The sequence below is a fragment of the Cricetulus griseus genome (assembly GCF_003668045.3).
Source record: "Cricetulus griseus strain 17A/GY chromosome 1 unlocalized genomic scaffold, alternate assembly CriGri-PICRH-1.0 chr1_0, whole genome shotgun sequence".
NCBI classification, from domain to species: domain Eukaryota; kingdom Metazoa; phylum Chordata; class Mammalia; order Rodentia; family Cricetidae; genus Cricetulus; species Cricetulus griseus.
In genome coordinates this window covers 21,983,567-22,005,133 of record NW_023276806.1, presented here as the reverse complement: position 1 = coordinate 22,005,133, position 21,567 = coordinate 21,983,567, and the positions used below count along the sequence as shown (strand labels likewise).

The following is a 21,567-nucleotide window of genomic DNA, read 5'->3' as shown; positions in this document are numbered from 1 at the left end:
AAACTTGCAGCACAATAGGAAAGAATAAGTGTGAATTAAACACTGGCAAGGTCAACATGCCAGGAAGCCTCTTTCTGCTTAAACAAAAAATCTCATGAGGTTGAAAATGGTTACAACCCATCTCTCATCAGCTATATCCCACAGGTAGACCTATTATCCTGGCTACTCTGAAGAGTATCAGTGAAGATGAGAAAGTCACTGATTTCTCGTTTAAATGGAGATACAAGAATACGATTTCTCTCCTAGCATTGCTTCAGCTTTTGTGAGGTAAGCAAGAATGTTCCACTCCTCCAAAAGCATCTTTCTGTGTGAAGTCTCAAAGGGCTGTGCTTTCTCTTTCGGTGGATCATGGGCAACCTCCTTCCTTCTCTGACCTTCAGTTCCCCATCATAACCCCTACCTACAGGATTTGTTGCTGCATACCTGTAACTCCAGCTACTTAGGAGATGAGGAAGGAGAGTCATGGACCCAAGGAGGGTCTGAACCATATAGCAAGAAAAGAAGTGGAGGAGGAGGGAAGGGAAGGGAGAGGGGGGAGGGGAGGGGAAAGGGAGAGAAGGGGAGGGGAAGAGAAAGTAAAGGAAGGAGGAAAGAAAATATGCCCATGGTTATAGACAACTTATTGAGTGCTTTGCACAGAAATGTGAAGCCATGTTTGTTCTCTAGCACAACTAAGAATAAAGGAATAATAATCCAGCCGTGGAGATAGACACTGGTGCTATCCATGTGCTTTCCATGCAAGCATACAGACCAGGGTTAGTGCCACTGGACCCACATAGAAACTAGGCAGCATGGACAGCCACCTGTAATACCAGTACTTTGGAGACAGAGACAGGGCAAGATGGCTAGGTAGACTAAGTCAGAATTGGTGAGCTCTGGATTCAGCAACAAACACTACCTCAACCAATAAAATCAATAAAACAAAGAACAATTGAGGATCAAGCCTGGTATCAGTTGCACCTGTATGCAGGTAAGCCCCCACACACTGAAATACAAATACACTACCCACATGTACTCATGCCCAAGTACTAACTAATGTCTACCCTGAATTATGGTTCTCTGAATTAAAAAAATATAGTTAAAGTTAAATCAATAAAGTGTCTGGAGCCCTTAAAAGTGCCTAGTTAATACCATGATTAAAATGTTCAGTGGCTCCAGATTATAGCCATGTGATGTGCCTGGCTTCCCAAAGATTTATTGTCAATAATGGAACAGGCATTGTATTGGAATCCATAGGACATTGAGGACATTATTTGTACAGTGAAAACCATATTGAAGGCTACGTTGTCAAAAATTTAAATTCCATAGTAAATGTAGCTAAATTTTAGCCAATTGCTTTATTGATCCATACTTACTGATTTTTTTAATTCATTCACAACTATAGTTTCTATAAAGCTTAATAATAAAAAATGTAGACCATCATGTGATGGGGAGGTCCTTCTGTGCATGTGTTTGTCTTATTAGTTGGTAAATAAAGCACTGTTGGCCAATAGGGATGCAAGTTATGTGGGACTAGGAAAGAAGGAGGATTCTGGGAAATGTAGGAAAGGGAGAGAGTCGCTATGTGATCCCAGGAAGATAGGCCGCTAAGGCCGGCGTCCTAGATAAGATAAGTCCTTGTAAAAATATATAGATTTGTAGTTATGGTTGATAATTAAGACTGAGCTAGCAAATAAGAAATCCTAGTCATTGTCCAGAAGCATTGTAATCTGTGTGTTATTTGGGGGCCCTAACGTGGCGGCAGAACTCAGGGGGCTGGCAGAAAGAGTTATCGTTACAATCATGAACCTAGGAAAAGAATCTACTACCACCTGATGGGGGAAATACTTCTGTGTATGTTTATAAATAAAGTACTTGCTTGGCCAATGAGACAGCAGGTTAGGCTGGACTAGGAGTCAAAGAGGATTCTGGGAAATGTAGTAGAGAAGTGGTGTTCCAGACAGGAAGTGACATAGCAAGGAGACTCATATTTAAGAAGAGGAAAAAGGAAGTGTTGCTCTCTTTCCCCTCGGCTCCTGCTCCAGCGGCAAGATGTGATCCACCAGCTAGGAGGGGCGCCAATAAGGCGTCCGATAAGATAAGTCTTATAAAATATATAGATGTATGATGATTGATACTGAGCTAACAGATGAGAATCCTAGTCATTGGCCAAGCAGCATTGTAACTAATACAAGTCTCTCTGTGTATTCATTTGGGCCTAACTTGGGCAGGCGGCTGCCATAAAGCTTACACGTGGCGGTGGGGCTCAGCGGCTTTTGGCAGAAAGATTTATCGTAACAACCACCAGTTTGCTAGACCAGCATAATTCCTTACTGCAATCTAAATCTTGTCCTTATACCACAGATAGTGTGGACTCACCCCCCCCCCATCAATGAAGCTTCTCTTTGCACCAAATGCAGACCATCACAGAAAACCAAAACTGAACACAACACAGAGATTAATGGATCATGGGAACCCAGCCCAGTGAATACATAGACATCACAGCTCCCACATTTATGACTCAGGGAACACCATGAAAGAGCGGTCAGAAAGATTATAAAAGCCAGAATACCAGGGAGTCTTTTGTGGGACAGTCTCTCAAAGAAATGGCTGCATAAACAAGACCTGCACCAAGGCAGTGTAATAGACATGCTAACACTATAAGAGGAAAATCTCATGGGGTCACACCCTTGACAAGGAACTATAACCAACCAGTTACTGCTGAGAGATAAAGAGTTAGACCCTCCCAGGCATGTGGCCCCTAATTAGTTGTCCAATACAAAAAAAAATGTTGAGTTCTAAAACCATGTACACACAAACAACAAAAACGGAGTCAGCAGATTTTATTTGTGTGTGTGTGTATGTGTGTAAAACAATAGTAATCAATTTGATGGGAGAGGAGTCATAGAGAGGGTTGGAGAGAGGGTACAGGGAAGGGGCTAGAGGGAGGAAGTGAAGGGAGAAGGTGATATAATTCTATTTTAATTAAAAATGTATAAAATGCTTTAGAAATAATTTTTAAGAGAAAGGTTAGACCACAATTCTAGGATAAAATGTAACAGTCCTAGCGTGTCATCAAGGAGGCATGGGAGGTGGTAGGCTTCATACTGGGAGAGTGGATAGCAATGCATCTTTGCAGATTTTCTCATTTTAATAAGGGTCGGGTGAACACTGTGGGAAGGAGGTTTCATGCCAGTAAGGAACAGAACGGGAATCTTCAAGTAAAGAACATAAATCTAGTTCAGAAGAATATTGTGATCAGTTCTCCCACACAGCAACAGAACCTTTCTCTCTGCTGCCCTACCTACCAGAATTGATACTAGAGCACAGGAGAAATGTGGCATAGCAGCCTCCATGCTGGGAACATTTCTCCCTGGGAACGATGGCCATGCTTCCAGGATGTGCACTTAGACTCACTGTTACCTCTGAAGTGCCTCTGGACAACTGTTCATACCTGTTCTTCTGTCCCTCTTTTGGCTTCTGAGAATGTCCTCCCAGCTGTCTTTTCTGAAGATCTGGCCCCCATCCCAACCCCTGAAAACTTTGTCAGGCACCTTCTTCTTCACAGTGTCTCTTCTGGACCTCCCATTTATTTTGCTTGGTTCTCTTATTTTCATGACATTGGATTTCTGTCTCACAGGTCACATTTAACTGCACACCAGAAATAAATATAACCAGTATCTACTTACTCTAGACATGAACTCACCCTAAGGCCTATGACTTTCAAATCTTTGTACACATCTATAAGTGTATGCAATATAGGTGCTCAAAAATATCTTTACCGTGAGTAATTCAAAACACAGAGCTGAAAGACATAGAGCATTCTATCTGTGTACAAATAGCCACAATGATAAAGGACACAGCCATCTGTTTGGGTTTTTTTCCCTTTGTTTTTTTTTTTTTTTTCCTTTTTTGGAACACTGCCTTCATTCACTTTCAGTACCACAACAGAGGCTTAAGAAAGTTACTGAACCATGACCCAACTGCTAGACTTCCAGATGACCTACATTTTAAACTTAAGACCAGTGAACCAATTCACAAATTGGATTGGCAAAACAGTATTAAAACATGACCCAGGAGGCAAGCCTCCTTGGAAGAAAATTTTCTTAGTGCATTTGGGATTATTAGTCTCATGGCTGCATCAGGAGATCCTTTTACCAAGGAATTAAAGAGGCCATTTTCAAAGAAAGCAAGTGCACCCCCATCCCCAGAGACTGCTCTGCACCTCTGTCACTCTGTCCATGAGGTCTTCCCTTGAACACTGTCTCATACTGCACACAGCCAGCTACCTCCAATGCCTGCTTCTCCTCCTGCAGCTCCCACCTTTTAAAATTGCTGGATAGTTTTCTAATGCCTTCTATCTTGTGCTCATTAATTAGATCTATTTGCCATATTCTTGCTAGTATATAAACTCAACAGTTCATATGAAGCACGACTGCACACAAAGAATCTACACAGTACCCTACAACAGTGGGCCCTCAATAAATACTTTTGAAAATGTAAGTCAGTGATTTAAAATGTTTCCTTCAGGAGTATCTCTGTGCTAGTGAAATTGTGAAGAGCCTTAAATGGAGCTTGTAAGGGTATAAGCTAGGAAAATTAAAAAGAGTTAAGCTTGCCCCTCCCAACAGCTACAGTTTAGATAGAATCTCAGATAAAGAATGGGGAAAAGCAAACAACAGGGAAACCTCATGGGGTGGACCTGTGAGTAAAGCACTTGCTGCACAAAGATGAGGGCCTAGACTTGCATCTCCAGAATCCACATAAAGCCAGTCACTGCAGTGCCCTGGTATGAACTTCTTCCTGAGATGACCAGTGAGGACCATGTGCTGGCTTTTTGACACAGCATCTTTGCTGGCCCTGTCAGGAGTGAGTTTCTATCAGTCACGTTCACTGAAACATAAACAGGGAGAAGAACAATTTCATCTTACTAACCCTGATGACTTTCCTAATTTCTGAGCACTTCTGGATGAGGCTTCTGTCTCGAAACTTCCACCCTGAGGGATAGCAGGATGAAGAGTGGAAAGGGCTGGAGACCTTCTCGTTCATTACATTCATTCCAGAAGTAGAGGAACAGCACCTTGGACATAAGCATCCGAAAATCAGTGTGGCTTTCTCTTCTGCCATCTGTGAGTGCTTCAGCTACGGGGAGACAACAGAGATCCTGGAGCTTATTTCAGTCAATTTGTCTCTAAGCATCCAAAGACCTTCTCAGGGTCTAGCAGAAGTGAGAGTGGGTGGAAAGGTGTTAAGACATGGTGTGGACTCTGATCTTGAGTTTTCTTTCCAAAGAAAAGCATGTTTTTAAAAGCTTCCCTACCTTCTCAACAGTTTCAAAAGTCATGTGTCTTGACACTCCCACCGAGAAAAATTCATTGTTGTGCCTAGGGCACCAGCGGGGAATCAAACCATTCTCTGTAAGTATCGGGTGAATCTGAGGCTACTAGGGGAAGCGAGCTTCCAGGGAGCAGGTTGGGACATTCCAGGAAGCACTGAGTCCTTCAGGGTGTTGTAGGAAATACTGATGTACAAAATTGGGGAGATCTCTCATTGCACATCTAAACAGGCACACACCCACACTACAATTAAATCCAAAGCTCATTTTCCTGAGTTCACAGAAGGGATATAAAAAGAAGAGACAGGAGGTTGATCTAAATTGGATACTGTTTCCCTCATGCCTTTTAAAGACTCTGTACCTCCCTAGGATTTTTCCACCTTTACAACCGATTTTTCACAACTCTAGACTGTTTGCTTCCATATTTCTGGCCTTGAATGTAGTAGAAGAAGAAGAAAAAAAAATTACTCGTGTCTTTTAAACTCTCCAGAGACCAGAAAACATTATTTCTATTCCAAAAGGCCTCGGAGATGATGCAATCTCCACTACATTTTTATTTCAGGCTAAAATGGCACCCGGAAAAGCAGATAGAGGAAAATAGTGTGAGAAAGGGAGAGATCCAAAGTATTTGGGGATCCACATTTCCAGAGCATCCACATGGAGGCAGATCATTATATATTTCAGAAGAGAAATATGACAAAGCACCTAGACATAGTCATTTTCTTTTTAAATAAGCAAGCAATGTGCTAAAGATAAGCATTCTGAAATATTTTCCTATAGGCCAGTGAGACATTAGCCTGAAGAAATTTTTAAGTAAGATAATCATGCATTTTCCTTCAAGAAGTTGGATTTTCAGTTAGCCATAAACGCAAATTAAAGATGTAGATGATAAGGGGGAGTGGAGGAGATGTGGCAATTAAGACCCATGTTTAGAGTAAATAGTTAAAGATGTTGATCTTCTTAAAAATCAGCCTCACCCTACCCAAATATACAAAGCTGGGTCTGCGTCCTATCTTACTAGTCACCAGCTCTCTGACATTAGGAAAGATATCCCTTCCTGGGATTTCTGTGTCCTGACTTTTCAATCAAGTAGATTTCCCCTTATCTTAAAATCAACTGAAATAACAGGGAAGTCATGCATAGTCCCCAGGACACAGCCAGTCCTGAAGACTCTGCCACACAAACAAAATAATGAGTGGCCACTTCTCCTCTGTCAAAGTCAAGCTAAAAAAGAAAAAACATTAATGTTCGCCTTGACTATGTGTATGAAAAACAACCTTATTAAATTTGTTCTACTATATTTCTCAGTTATTCTCTTTTGCTATTATTATTGTTAATGAGTTCCTATTCCAAATTCATGGTTAAATTTTATCATATGAATGTGTGTATGGGAAAATAGTACACAAAGGATTTTGTTCTTTCCAAGATTGTGGGTATCTAGGGGGTTTCTTAGAAAGTAACCCCCACGAGCAAGTAGCGACTACTATACTTCTTTTTCATTATTCTTTTGAAAACTCCCCTAGTATTTAATCTGTAACTGTCCAAAATGTTTTAAGGGTAAGGAAACATGGTGGCACCTTTGCTGTAAAATCAGAGCTTTGAAGATAGAGACAAGAGGACAAGGAGTCAAGGTTTGGATTCTACATAGAGACTTTGAGGCCAGTCTGGGACCCATTAGACTTGATCTCAGAAGAAAAAAAATAGAAAACTAAAGGAGTTTTGAGTTTGCAGTGCAGGCGTTTGTGTAAGGTGCGTAAAATAAAGGGCTCCAAGGCCTCTCTATGTGGTCGTTGAGACTCTTTTTGTTCCAGCTTCATGGCTAACACATTCTTTTTTCAAATTAGATAAAAAATATAAGCAATCTAATGCCCACCTGCTGCGCATGGTAACCACTCATTATGACCTAAGATTAAGAGCACTGAGCATCTGACATCAAGCAGGTCTGTTTTTCAAAGGGATAGAAGTGTATGGGAAAGGCCTGCAGCATGCCACCCTTGGCAGGACAGCCGTTCATTCCTCAGTGAGAAGTTGGGGCTTTCAGATTGAGTACCCTAGGAAGCCGGCATAGGAAGTAGCCAGTGTCAAGTCTGCATTAAAAAAAAAAAAAAGAGGATAACAAGTTAAAAACACTTCCTTTATGGTTTTACCATGGACTACCTTGTCCAGACACAAAGATTTTGTTCAACAGGTTGTCATGGACTAAGAGACTCAACATACAGAGTGTTTTCTCTGAAGTAAACAAATACCAGGAAATGTGGAAGCTAGACTTCTTGTTGCTGTGACTCAATATCTGAGGGTAAAAAAGTAGGAAAGATTAATCTGGACTCACTGTTTGAAAGTATCAGTCTGTGGTTGGATGACTGTGCCATCTCTGTGCCCGGGTAAGGCAGAACGTCATAAAAATTTGTAGAGGACAAGGTTGCCCACCTAATGGTGACTGGAAGCAGAGAAAAGAGGAAGGAGCCCAGAAGCTACATCCTTCAAAGCTATGCCAAGGTACCCTGCTCTTTCTAGCAAGGCCCCTCCTACTAAAGCTTCCAGCATGCCCAAAATAGTGCCAAAACCCTAGCACATGAGTTGTGGGGGACACTCTGTAGTTATACGACAAAATAAGGGAGTCTGTGGCATTTAATGGGGTCCCATGTGTCCATAGAGGAGACCACCTGTGCCATGCAGACCAGAGTGCTCCTTCTAGGAAGGAGTCATAGTCCATGAGGGGTCCAAGGGATGACCTACTTTACAAAGTCAAGTCTTAGCAAAAGTTTTAGAAAATTATCAAATGCTGGATTTCTTCCAGAAATGAATCCAATTGGTTATTTAGTCACTGGGTCAACTAGTCCTATTAGGTAGTCAATCATTAATTGTTCTCATCTTCTCTTTCAATGTTTTTAAATGTCAACTCCAGTGTATAACTGAATGAGCATGGTCGCCCAGTTGGCACAGACTTGCCTTAGCTCTCTCTTGGCCCTCTCTCAAGCCCTGAGACTGCAAATTTGGTGAATGCTGAATGGCCCTTTTCGTTTTGCTTTTTATCTATACTTAACCTTACCCATAACCTAGAATTTCAGAAGGTGGTTTCAACATTTTTCTATAGAGGTCATGGTGGTTAATAATAAAATGAGGTTATGGCAGATACCCCTTAAACTTGACTCAACAAATTGAAATATCAAAGGTTTCCAATTCCTAATACAAAGGTCAGGGATTCAGAGAAGGTCTGTAAGCCAACACAAAGGCAAAACTTCTTCCTTCCAGAACATTCTCCTATGTTAATTATTTGGCCTACTCTAAAGCTGCTTTCATCCTGAATATGCTTATTTTGAAGGGTAAATATTCAAATGAAAATTTATCCTCTAATATATCCATTTTATAAACAACATATCATCTAAAATTTTCTTTGCCAGAGAAAGTAAAACCAAGCAATTCCAAACAACACCAGGCCATTCAATCTCAAAAATGTTACTGCTAGAGCAAAAGTAGAATTAGGGTTTAAGCTCTTTCACGGGGCCTTGACTGGCTGCACCACCAGGAGCAGTGTGTCCTGTCAGCTCTGTCTGATCTATACAAACTCTATATGCAGTAACTTGAATAGAATTATCAACATAAACAGGTTTATGTTATTATTTAACAAATACAGGCCTCACCCTGCTTTACTTCCAGGTAGAAATCTGTTTGGGAACACACAGAAGAGCTTGAGACCCAGTCAGACAGATTGCTAATCAATTAAGGTCTCTAACTCTACTTAGAAAATATCCATCTATTAAGTTCATTTGTTGTCAACATACTTGAAAGTATAAATCAGTTCTGTGCAAGAACCTCTCTTTTAAAAAAATATTTCAACTCAAAAAAATAAATATTTCATTAATTCTCAGAGAATTTTATAGAATGTGTTTTGAATGTATTTGCCTCCTCCCCTCCTCTCACCCAACTTTGAAATGACTTCTTTTGTTCCAGTTTGCATTTCCCAGTTGGTGTTGGGATTGGTGCCTTCCTGGGTGTGTGGTTGACTTCCAGAGATCACACTGCAAAAGAATACTAAAACTCCCTCTCCCAGGAACTATCAAATGCTAACAGTTTCTCAGCAAGTGATAGAATTGTGTGTCCATCTCCCCAACTCTCGATAGAGCTGTACAAGACTCTCACATAGTCATGTATTGACACAACTTTGTGGGATTTCCAAGGTCACAATGGATGCACCATTGAAGATGTGTGCTGCTGTTTTCCTACAGTATGGTTTTTCCAGTAGAATTGGATTGAGTCACTATACTGTCAAAAGTATATCAACTAGAATGAGCTAAGGGATTCTCAGGTAGCTAGTAAAACATGATTTGGGGATCTGTTTCCAGAGGCTATTAGTGTTTCAATAGGTAGAGTAAGAAAGATCCAGCCTCATTAATGTAAGCAGCGGTCATATAATATGTTTAGGCACCAAAAAATGAATAAAAATATGGAAGATAGATGAATTCTCTCACTCATAGATCTGGGACGGCTGTATGACATTTACTGTCACCATTCCAGATTCTCAGGCCTTTAGCCCCTTACAGCATTAGTCCCTCTGATTCTTGGGACTGTGGGTTCACCACAAATTACACTACCAGATTTGCTGGTTCCCAAAGTTTCAGATGGCATTTTGTGGGACCTCTCAGACTCTGTAAGCTAGTGAGCCAATTCTGTCAGTCTCCATGTGCAGATAGGTAGGTAGATAGATGGATATATACATTCACACATTCATACATACATACATACATACATACATACATACATACATACAAACATATACATATCTCAAATGTGTGTGAGTACCTGAGGCCAGAATAGGGTGTCATATCTACTTAGTCTAGAGTTACAGATGGTTGTGACTTAACCACTGGGAATTCTCAAAACTAAACTCAGGTACTCTGGAAGAGCAACAAATAGCTGTAGCTAATGAGCCATCTTTCCAGCACCCAAATTTCTTTTCAAAAGAATTTTCCAGCTAATATGGTAGTACATGCCTATAATCCTGGAAGCTAAAAGGAAGAGCAAGGGGAACAATGAGTTCCACATAAGGCTGAGTTGCACAAGACTTTGTCTCAAAGGGAAAAGAAGAATTTATATATGAGTGTGTAGGGGGGGGTGGTAAGCTATAATTCTCTTTATTGGCTAAGAAGATTTAGAGTGTTATAGTCCTGTATCTCTTAATGTGACCCAAACTGTAAAGTATCTGTGAAATTTTACACTTTTTAGGTAGCCATGCTTTTAATTGGTACATGAAGAGGCAGGAGAGATCAGTTTCTGGAATGTATTTTATTTAATACAATAGATCCAATATTTTGCCATTTGACGTGACCGACATAAAATTATTATTATGGTATTTTGTATTCTTTGTGTTCTACGGACTCTTTAAAAGCTGGTGTGTGCTTCTCATGTCTTTCTCGCTGAATTAGTTGCACCACAAATCCCCCATTGTTGTAGGGTGTCTAGTGGCTATCGAATCAGACAGACCTGAACTCTAGTGTTCACCCCTGTGCAACTGTACACACAGAGACATGAACACACATACACACAAACACAACATGCACCACATACTCTGTAGCAACACCCACAACTTGAGACATGAGGTGCTAAGACAAGCTGATTTATGGTTATTTTTCCACAGTGACCATTAAAATACACATTTCAAATACTTTTAGAGAAATATTTCATATACAATTTCTTTGTAAAGAGCAAATTTTTCAAGAGACATAACAAAAATTGTGATATATAAGCAACTTTCAAAATGGCTAGATTTTTTTAAGTAGAACTTTGAAGAAAGCAGCTTTAAAACATATGAATTGATTTGAAGTGAGATATTTTATGTATGTTTTTCATAAGTGTTATATTGGTGAACAGATTTAAATACTGTCATTCTTAGTTCGCAGACAGTTGAGCAATAAAGCAATGTCGCTGCTTTCTTGTTTGCTATTTATTTTCAGATCCTGGGTTTTCGTTCAGCTGAGGGATCTGTTAATAAGACACCACACCTTCTTCTCTGTTAACCGCCTTATCCCTACCAGATGAAGCCAGTGCGCATCCATGACTTCAAGTCCCAGCAACACTGGGGGCTGAGGGTGGGGCAGCAATGGAGGCTGCGCACCAGTCACCCACCACCCAAGGCTGCAGCTGAACCGATCGTCATCCTTGTCCTCAGCGTCACATCGCATGGGCACTTCTGCCTTTCCAGGTTACCCTCCTAAACGACAAGAATCGCTTCCTCAAATGAGCAATCTGCCTCATCTCTAAGGTCTTCCTGCGCTTTGGTGGGTCTTTTACTTCAGAAGAAGACTGACTCACTTTACTGGGTCTGCTTCGAACAAGCACCTCTGACTGAGTTGACCTGGACCGGCTTGATGCCTACTATGCCAAGTCATCTTCTGCAGGACAAAGGATGAAACTCCAGAGCAAAGGATCTCATTTGCCTCACGATGCCTACTTGCTGCAGAGCTGGACTCTGAAGCCTGACTGACTGAATTAGTCTAAAGTCAGAACCTTGGGCGTGCTGCTCACGCACACTCAGATGAGCTCTATTTCAAAAGCTTTAGCATACAGACACCTGAGCCAACTGTACAGTACTTGCATAATCCCATAAGTTAATTTTCTCAGTACCAGTTATTGGTCAACTCAGAAATGATACATCAATAACGTTACATAAACAAATGTCCTTCAGCATGCTGAGAACCCCATTAACATCTAACAGGCAGCTCCAGCCCTGTATGATTTAGCTCCCCTACCACAGTGCATATCACCCATAAAACAGTCCTAGTCACAAGCATATTTCAAATCCCAAACGTTTTGGGAGATATTTCATAGTATAATTACAGCAGAAGAAATAACGGCATGTGTGATGGAAATTCACAAGTAATAAGATGTGTATATCTTTCTGTGTTCATTGGCTTCGTCCTAATTGGCTGCTTCTAATACACGTTGCCACAGTCACACTACTTTAAATACATTTCCCAGTGTCAAGCCCATCATGTGTCTCCTTGTGGCTTTCTCCTTCATTGAGTTGGAACATAATGAACGTTATTGTGCCTCAGGTTTATTAAAGATAAAGGACTTAATTTTTATATAATATAGGCTTTTCTCACAAACAGACTGCTTCCCAGAGCTGTGTGTAGTTTTATGAGCCAGGCACAATTGCTAGGAACCATACAAGGTGGATTAGATTCATTAGAGGCATTATGTCTGATTTGAGATTACAGAGACTCAACAAACACATGACTGGCTGGGAGTTGATCTACCTTACCTCCAGGCTGCATTATCACATAATAAATGCTTTATAATACTTTTATTCATTGGCCTAGAAATTGTATTATGAGTTCTAAATAGCTTTAATGGTTTTGTTATTCTTTTCAACTAAAACCACCTACGTCCTAAACTTCGGCTGTCATCGGGGATCTTGTTTAAAAGCAGATTCTGTTTCAGTGGATACAGAGTGAGGCCTGAGGCTGTGCGTCACTTGCGAATTCCTAAGTGATGTCCAGAAAGCACAGAGTGAGTATGGAGGCTACAAAATGTCCTTCAAAAGTGCATTAAAGTATACATCTCAGTGTTCCTGGGGTACCCTGTTTCACCTCTAAGCTCTTCACGCTGCTGTGGTTTGAACATGCCCCCAGAATCCATCAGCTGGGAAATTAACCCCCAGTGCAAAAGCACTGAGTGATATGTCTTTGAAGTGTGGTTAGGTTATGAGAGCTCCACTCTTAGGAGTTACTCAGGAGTGGATTCGCTATCACTGGACTAAGTTCTTGACTGAAGAATGAATCTCTCTCCCTCTTCTGTTTCCTCTCCTCCTTTCTTCTCTCCCTTGCCTTTTCCTTCCCCCTTCATCCTCTCTCATGTATGCTCTCTTGTTTTGCCTTCTACACAGGAAAACACAACGGAAGGCCTTACCAGATTCTGCCCCCACTGACTCTAGGTTTCCCAGAATTCAGAACTGAAGAAAACAAATCTCTGCTCCTATAAATGACACAATCTTAGTTATTCTGTCATAGAAATAACAGAGTAAACCAATGCAAATATGATCTTGTACTAACTATCATCTACTTTTCTAACAATAATTCTCCTGGGATACACACAATATTTATCTGGCATTCTGCTGTATTTTCAGTGCGTACTGTAATTAATACTCAATTCTTATTGAATGTTGATCATCAAATGAATTCTTACATACAAGTGATAAAATTTTTATATGTACTCTTCAGCTCTTACATTCTCCCTGCAATGTTATCCTAAAAATGTCACCAAAACGGTGGAGTTTTTTTCCAAAAGTATACTCCATTTTGTCACTATAATCATGGATCCATTTTATAGAGTGTGTTACATTCTTGCTCTCTTAATCTTCACAATAGCCCTATAAGGGAAGGTTGTATTTTAATTCCTATCTTAAAAAGTAAAATACAGAAATATCCAGCTCCTTATTCAAATTTACCAAGCTTCCAAATACATTTGCTGGGATGCAAACCTAGGCAGGTGGGCTCCACAGTCGTTACACCAAATTCTTACACCATGGGATAAACATAGTGAAATCATTTCACAGCTTAACTCATGTCCTTTCTGTCTATAGAATGGTTCTTGGACCACCCGACAAAATCCTGTATCTATTGGACATTTTGGTTCAGTTCTTAGGTTAGATCCTCTTCTGCAACAACCCATAGATTTTTGTCATGAAATGGTATGTCATTTTGGTGAGATACAATATGAATGCCAGATACCTAAGACACTTAGTCACTAGATTAGGACACTTGACAGATCCATGGAGGGGCAGTATTGAAGGGTAGATACCTACATGAAAATGTAGATTCTGTATACCTATAGAGAATTCCAGAAAAAAGTGATATATCATGGTGGTGTTCTCAAGTTGTAGACTTTGAAAAGTTTTAAGATGTAACCCTAGAAAAATGTCAGTGACCTACTCCATGTTTCTGGTTGACACTGTCTGAAAACAGTCACCTAAATTGTAAACCTTCCCATATCATAGTAAGGGAATGTGCATTTAAACACATCACATTTTTTTATTTAGAGATAATATGTGTCATTGTTTATGACCAGAATAAAACCATACAACTATTTTGAGCAACAAGTCACTATGGTAACAGGTTTTCTGATTAAATTTAGAGTTGCAGTGCCTTCTGCTACTGGAAGATATGGCTTTTAACAGCAGGTATTGTATATCATTTTATATTGGGGCTCATTTTATTCTATAGCAGAAAAGGCTTGATGTTAACTTACCTAATGCAAATCCTATATCATAATATACAATAACTGCATGCTTAATCAATTAAAGGGAACTTTACTTGTTGGAGCTTTTCAAAGACGAGTGAAAAAATAGTTTTATCAGAAGAAAAACATAAAAAATTAGGGGAGTCTATAGTCAATAATTGTAGTTGTCTATACATTTTATTTATTTCTACAAAACTGTTTGTTGAATTATAAAAGTTAACACATGTAACTGTATGTTACAGTGGAAAGTTTTAATTTTATCATATTAATTTGTGTGTGTGTGTATGTGTGTGTGTGTGCATGCTCATGTATGCTGTGCTGCACAAATGGACATCAGAGGTCAGCTTGTGTGAGTGGGTTGTCTATTTCTACCACATAGGTCCTAGGGAGTAAACTCAGGTCTTCTCACTTGGCAGCAAGGTCTTTACCTCTGAGTCATCTTGCCAGGCCAGTGCTCAGATTATTCTTATATATAGTATCTGATCTCCTTACCTGGTTACCTACACCATGGTGAATGAATATATCCTATGTTTTTAATGTCTTATTCAATGGCAAATATTTTCCAGACATCTTGCAAATAGTGAAGATTATAAATTTTCTTCTATCAGAGCAACACTAGAACTGAACCACAGAACTAGAATTTCAGAACAATTAGAACAGCAACAGTGGTAATTTCCCTCACTGAGCCCTTGAGACAGTCTGCATATTCCTGTGTTTGAACACTTTGTCCCGAGCTAATAGTGCTGACTTGGAAGACAGCACCTCACTGCAGGAAGTTGTCACTAGGGGTGGGCCTTGGGGTTTGATAACCCAGCCCCACTTCCTCTCTGCTAACCACTTCCTGAGTACAGATACAATGACCACCTGCTTCCTGTTCCTGCCTCTAGGCCTTCCCTACCACCATGGGCTGTCTTCCTTCAGACTGTGAGCCAAAATAGGCCCTTCCTCTCCTAAGTTGTTTCTAGTCAGGGATTTGGTCTCAGCAACCAAAACAGTAGGACTCATCAGCATTTCATTTACAGTACAGAAATCCACTGTACAGATTAGGGGACCCAGTACTTTCCTCAGGTGCTACAGCTCATGAAATGAATGAAGCAACCCACTGGATGTCTTCACAAAGGTTCAGGAGCAATGGCTTACACTGAATAAAATGAGAAAGCTGGCCGGTGAAATGTAATAAGCATTGCAAGTGAGGAGACGCCAGCTGCCAGCATTTCCTCAGTCATAGATTAAGGTATCTTTGTGTGAGTATACTTTATGTAAGTAGTGACATTATGAACGCTGTATTTACACAAGGAAGCCCAGAACTTCAGTGTTTGCACACATATCAGCTATGGTTGCCATTTAATATTGCTGTTTTTTTTTTCTTTTTGAATGTCAGATGAGTAAATCCCAGGAATAAAACACTAAGCTTGCTTAAGATGAAAGGCCTTACTTATGACTTTGATAGTTTTTATCATATATTGAAGTGTGACAGGCAAGCAAATTATTCAGCCAATTAGCTCTATTCATCTACAGCTCTTATTTCAAGCGCCACCACAAGGATTTTTACAGAATTAGAGGTGTAGTAAAACATACTATATTCTGATAAGTATCTGAAATATGTCAGTATGATAAGCTTTCTGCTATTCATGAACTATATCCACAACGTTTTCAAAAACTTGAGTGCATCATTTATGACAAAAACACTGTAGTCTTTGTTTTCCTTGATTCTGTTTAAATCCTTTAAATGCTTCATTTTCTTATTTAGTTGCCAAGATGAAAGCTGGAGATAGACAACGGTGGACTTCAGAAAGGCAATCTGTCCACCACTGCAGGCATATACTCCACACCTGCGATTTCTTCTGCCCTGTAACTCCTGAGAGTGTCACTCATTTTGTCAAGAAGAATGCTGTCGTTTGAAATCTTTCACATATCAGTGAGTTTTTTTCTGCAGCAAAATCCCAAAGTGTGATGTAAAATTGTAGCTAGTTGAGTAAATACTACATCCTAGAAGTTTCCATAATTTTGGCCCAGTGGAAGTACATATGAATTGTGTCTAAATCCCCTAAGGAGTGGAAATATGTGTTTCCTCTGTTTCACCAGTGTCCTTTCTGGTCACTCACTATCCTAATGCCAGCAGCTTTCCCTGAAGCTGGCAAGATTTAGCTGCTACTAGCAAGGCTGCTGATATAAGGACAAAAAGCTCTATGGCTGGTGAAGGACAGAGTGCCGTGATTGGCAGGACACCTGAGGGCGGGGGTCATCCGTTGGACCTTCATGTCCTAACCTCGATGTCTTTCTAACTGGCTTAAATGGGTTTGCTTGTTTTCCACTTTTGTTATTAAAATAGAAGTGGAAATTTGCTTTTCCTAGCCTATCAGCATCTCTTTCCTCAGCCTGCCTGACCTTGAGATGGTGCAGCTGCCTCGGTGGAGTTAAAAATGGACCTTCAAGCTGGCTTTAGTTTCTGTTGCTCTGCCTGCAAGTGTCGTCCCACTCATCTGTTTATCACAAGCTCTTTACCACTTGTGTTGTTGTTAGCCTGGACAGTTGATCTTGTTATTCAAGGCCCTAACCTGCAGGTCCTTGTACATGTCGTCCCCAAAGGGCAGGGACTGGTGCAGGAACCCCTCCTAGAGAAAAATGCACCCCCAGCCCCAGGTATCTCGGTAGTTTCTCCATCTTCTGATCCCTGGCAACCCGACCGGGAATACCCGTGCTTAGCAAATCCTGTACTTCGGGGACAGGGCAGCGGGGCAGTGGGCATAGGGTGGCTTAGTGCCTTAGGAAAAAAATGTTTGGCCGCTTGCTTTTATGGGTGTGCGATCCTTTCTACTCCCTCTTACCCAGGGCTCCCTGCGAGAGTCACAGGCATTATCCCAACAGTATAACTCTTTATTCTCATGCCTTCAAGCTTTTTGAAGACCAAAACCTAAACTTTTCCAAAACAGGCCCACCAGTAACCTCAGCTTCTGGGAATGGCAATTGCTCCAAGCTATCCTGCTGGTGGAGCAAGCAAGGAGATCCCGTTAGTGGTTTTGTTTAGTTTCTTGGCACTGCCCCCCACGCCCCTTCAATTCAAGCTGCCTGCTTTCAGAAGCCAGGTCTTAGAACAGTGCCAGGCTCGCCCTGGCCGCAGAGAAAAGGTTTTAGTCACAGCTGTAGCATCCCCAAAGATGCCCCATTGATTCCTAAGTGCAGCTGAAGCCAGAGAGCCCTTGCCACATCCGACCACCTGCGGAGACTGGGTGCAGACTGGAGCTGATGGGTTAGATGTCAGAACATGAGCATAAGGGATGCTCACAGAACACAGACTCAAGTAAGCCAAGCACTTACTCAGGATGACACAGCAAAGCCTCCGGCCATGGCTAACAAGACCTGGAGCTTCCTCCTGCCTGAACAGCTCCTTAGCCAAGACCTGCTCAGTCTGAACATGGAAGCAAGCAAGCCTTGGGCAGGAGCTCACATCAAAGAATCCAGGTTAGTGGCCGAAGGGGGTGGTTCTTAGGTGAATTACAGTCAGGGTGACCAGTGGCCTACCCAGGAAACAGCAGGTGTCCGCCCAACCAGTGGCAGATCCTCAACTCCCAGAAGTTTTGCCTGGGCCCCTGCCTTCCCTGGAACTAAATGCATGCGACCTGGCCCAGCAGGGGCGGGCCGGGGCACGGGCCGGGCGGGTGGCGCAGGTGGGCGTGCCAGCCAGGCAGGGAGGCTGGGCCTATAAAACACTCTCTGTTCCGGAGGCGGAGCGGCCGGGTGCAGCCTGTGCTGGTGGGCGCGGTGGCCCGGAGCCTTCGGCTCGCAGAGGGACTGTGCGGCGGCGGGGCCACTGTCCAAGGATCGGGCTACTGAGGGGCGCCTGCCTCGGTTTACCCCTCAGCATCCGGTGAAATCCCTGCAGGTGAGCGGCCGGAGGAGGAGGAGTGGGCAGGGTCGCTTCCCAGCTGTGCTGACTTTCCAGCTACTTTCAGCTGGTTGCCTGTAGTTGGTGTCTCCTCTTCCAGGGCTTTGTCAACTGGAGTTACCAAGGCTGGTACCTCCCTCTAGAAGGGCAGTGCCTGGGCTAGTTCTCTCTGGCGATGCTGGGACTCAGGGGAGCCTTTGCACTTCTTGCGTGCTTTTGCAAACTTCTCTCACTTTTTCCCCACAGCGCCTAAGGGGAAAACCGTTCTGCTCCGCGAGGGAAACAGAGCCGTTGACCATGGTTGCAACGGGCAGTTTGAGCAGTAAGAACCCGGCCAGCATTTCAGAGTTGCTGGACGGTGCCTATCACCCTGGGAGTCTGCTAAGTGGTGAGTCGCCCGGCTGCTCACGTTTCTCCTATCCGAAGGTCGCGGCCCCTCTCTAGATAGTGTAAGCGTCCTGCCTGAGCCCGCGAGACCTCATTCCCTCCTAGAGAGGGAAGACTGTGAAATCCATCTGAGGTGTCTTTTAAACTTCCTTGCCTTGGTGTGCCCACCAGAAACAAACATAACGAGAATACTGCATTGTTCCAGTCTGCTAACAGGCTCTAGGGGACGAAGTTCCTTATCCCTCATGGTTGGGACATTAAGTGTCCAGCTGGGAGTGTTTCCTTGTGTAACCAGCACCAGCCCATTTCCCTCTCTAGGTCATCTCTGCCGGTTTGCCATCCATTCCTTCTTTTCCCGGTCCCCAGGGAACCATCTTTTAATGTTTGGTTACTATGTTAGTTTTGCTTTTAGGGTGTTGAATAATAACGCAGTATGTGTTCTTCTGAATTCGGTTTGTTTTCCCACAGCTTAATATTTTAAATTGGACCCTTCCCTACTAATGTGTTCTTTTTCATAACTAAGTAAGATTCTATTGTGAAATGACTGTACTATTCCATTCTTGATGTCAGAAGAAGAGTTTAGTAGCCGTGGTCCCACATGAATCATCATTTCCAACTTTGAATAGCAATTTCTAATTTAACGGGCTACTCTACTATCAAAGAGTGGTGTGGACATAGATTTTAACTGCTTAAGCTCTTTAGATCCTCCTCATTTGTAAGAAACAATTAAGGTAATCCTATAGGACAAAACTAAAATTGGCTGTCATCAATGTAGCTAAAATATAGGTAAAATGCAGATATGATTTGGAATATATTAGTTCAAAAAAAAAAAACAGTGCCCTAAGTGAAGGAACACATGAAGCAGAAAGCAGGGAGAGCTGGAGGAGGTTTGAAGCCACTGTGTGGTGTGGCAACCTGCCAAGTGGTAGGATTAATTTGGAAGGTAGGTGACCAAATGCAGAGCTATCTTTTTCCTCTGGGCAAACCTAACTTTGTTTTCCTGGGTCTGTTTTGTTTTGCTCAGCTAAGAAAAACCTACCCAGCCCAGTTATAAATAACCTCATGAACCTCAAAGGTCCTCTCCTCTGTGAACAAACTTTAATCAAACAGCTCGATGCTAAAATGGGACCTTCAGGCCATTCTAGCAAAAACTTTTAAAGAAACATAAAAAGTTGGTAGACCTTTGGTACTGTGATGGACTTTATTGGCAAGAACTTGCAATCTTTCTGTGTTTTAATACATACACACCAACAGTCCCTTTGTCAAGCAAAAGTAGTGATTTTTACTCCAGATGCTCTGCCTGTTCTCTGTGAAAACACTAAAATAAACTTGGAAAACCCTACAACGAGAAAGGAAATAACTAGTTATCTTGATGTGATAACCACAGATAGATTTTTGCTGCATAATCCTCAAGACTGAGTAGAGACATAGAAAGTTAAAGAAACGTTGTTTTAACCTAGTCACCGGCACATCAGAGTCTTGAGTAAATGGATAAGTTTTCAGTCTGGAAAGGTTAAATGACTTGTTTTACTACCTATGTGTTAACAGCAAACTGAGGTATGCTAGCACAAAGAGAGGTGTGCTAAGTGATCAGGCTTTGCTATGCCAGGAAGATGTTGTTTCTCTGACCTCTAAACCGTTCTCTTTTTTTTTTTTTTTTCAGATTTCGACTACTGGGATTACGTTGTCCCTGAGCCCAACCTCAACGAGGTGGTATTTGAAGAGACGACGTGCCAGAATTTGGTTAAGATGTTGGAAAACTGTCTATCCAAATCAAAGCAAACCAAACTCGGTTGCTCCAAGGTCTTGGTCCCTGAGAAACTGACCCAGAGAATTGCTCAAGATGTCCTGCGGCTCTCCTCCACAGAGCCCTGCGGCCTTCGGGGGTGTGTTCTGCACGTGAACTTGGAAATTGAAAATGTATGTAAAAAGCTGGACAGGATTGTGTGTGATGCTAGTGTGGTGCCGACTTTTGAGCTGACACTCGTGTTTAAGCAGGAGAACTGCTCATGGACGAGCCTCAGGGACTTCTTCTTTAGCAGAGGTCGCTTCTCAACTGGCCTTCGTCGAACTCTGATCCTCAGCTCAGGATTTCGACTTGTTAAGAAAAAACTGTACTCTCTGATTGGAACGACAGTCATTGAAGAGTGCTGAGGAGAGACACAAGTAAAGTCCCCTAATGAGTGGATAGTAAACCTCTGAAGCTCTCTAGTCAGCCGTTTGTAGTTTGCCTGCCTGCCCTCACCAAGAACTCCCAGACTTAGGCCATCTTCCTTCCGTGTTTCTCACCCTCAGCAACCTGCTTCAAAGGCTTTCTCTCTCTCTCTCTCTCTCTCTCTCTCTCTCTCTCTCTCTCTCTGTCTCTCTCTCTGTGTGTGTGTGTGTGTGTGTGTGCGCGTGCGCGCGCGCGTGCGCGCGTGTTTGAGCTCTCAGCATGATCTTCTCAATGAAAGCATCTTACCAGATAATGTCCAGCCCATCAAAATATACAGAGGTCCATACCACCAGCTTCCTACTCGAATTTAAAAAGTTCTTACACAAGAGGGTACAGTTAAATGGAGGAGCTTAATTAAAACATCACCTTACACAAGGGCAAATAAACAGTACAGTAACAAGAGCTTGGCCTCCCTGCTTGGTGCTCTCACACACCCATGCCCAAGAGACAAAGAGCTTACATTGTATTTTAATGATCACAGGATTCCTTTTAGTGTCTTTGTAGTATCGCATCAACTCAGTTTTCCTA

The 21,567-nt window shown here is 42.0% G+C and overlaps 1 protein-coding gene across 1 annotated transcript; it reads left to right on the top strand.

Moving 5' to 3' along the window:
• Nucleotides 1-2,186: 2,186 nt before the first annotated feature.
• On the top strand, nucleotides 2,187-21,133 carry Ddit4l (DNA damage inducible transcript 4 like). Its single transcript, XM_027395789.2, has 5 exons — nucleotides 2,187-5,108; nucleotides 5,311-5,396; nucleotides 11,266-18,434; nucleotides 18,684-18,825; nucleotides 20,488-21,133. Exons 4-5 carry the CDS (start codon nucleotides 18,735-18,737, stop codon nucleotides 20,976-20,978), a joined length of 582 nt encoding a protein of 193 aa, XP_027251590.1. The 5' UTR covers nucleotides 2,187-5,108; nucleotides 5,311-5,396; nucleotides 11,266-18,434; nucleotides 18,684-18,734; the 3' UTR covers nucleotides 20,979-21,133.
• The last annotated feature ends 434 nt before the right edge of the window (nucleotides 21,134-21,567 follow it).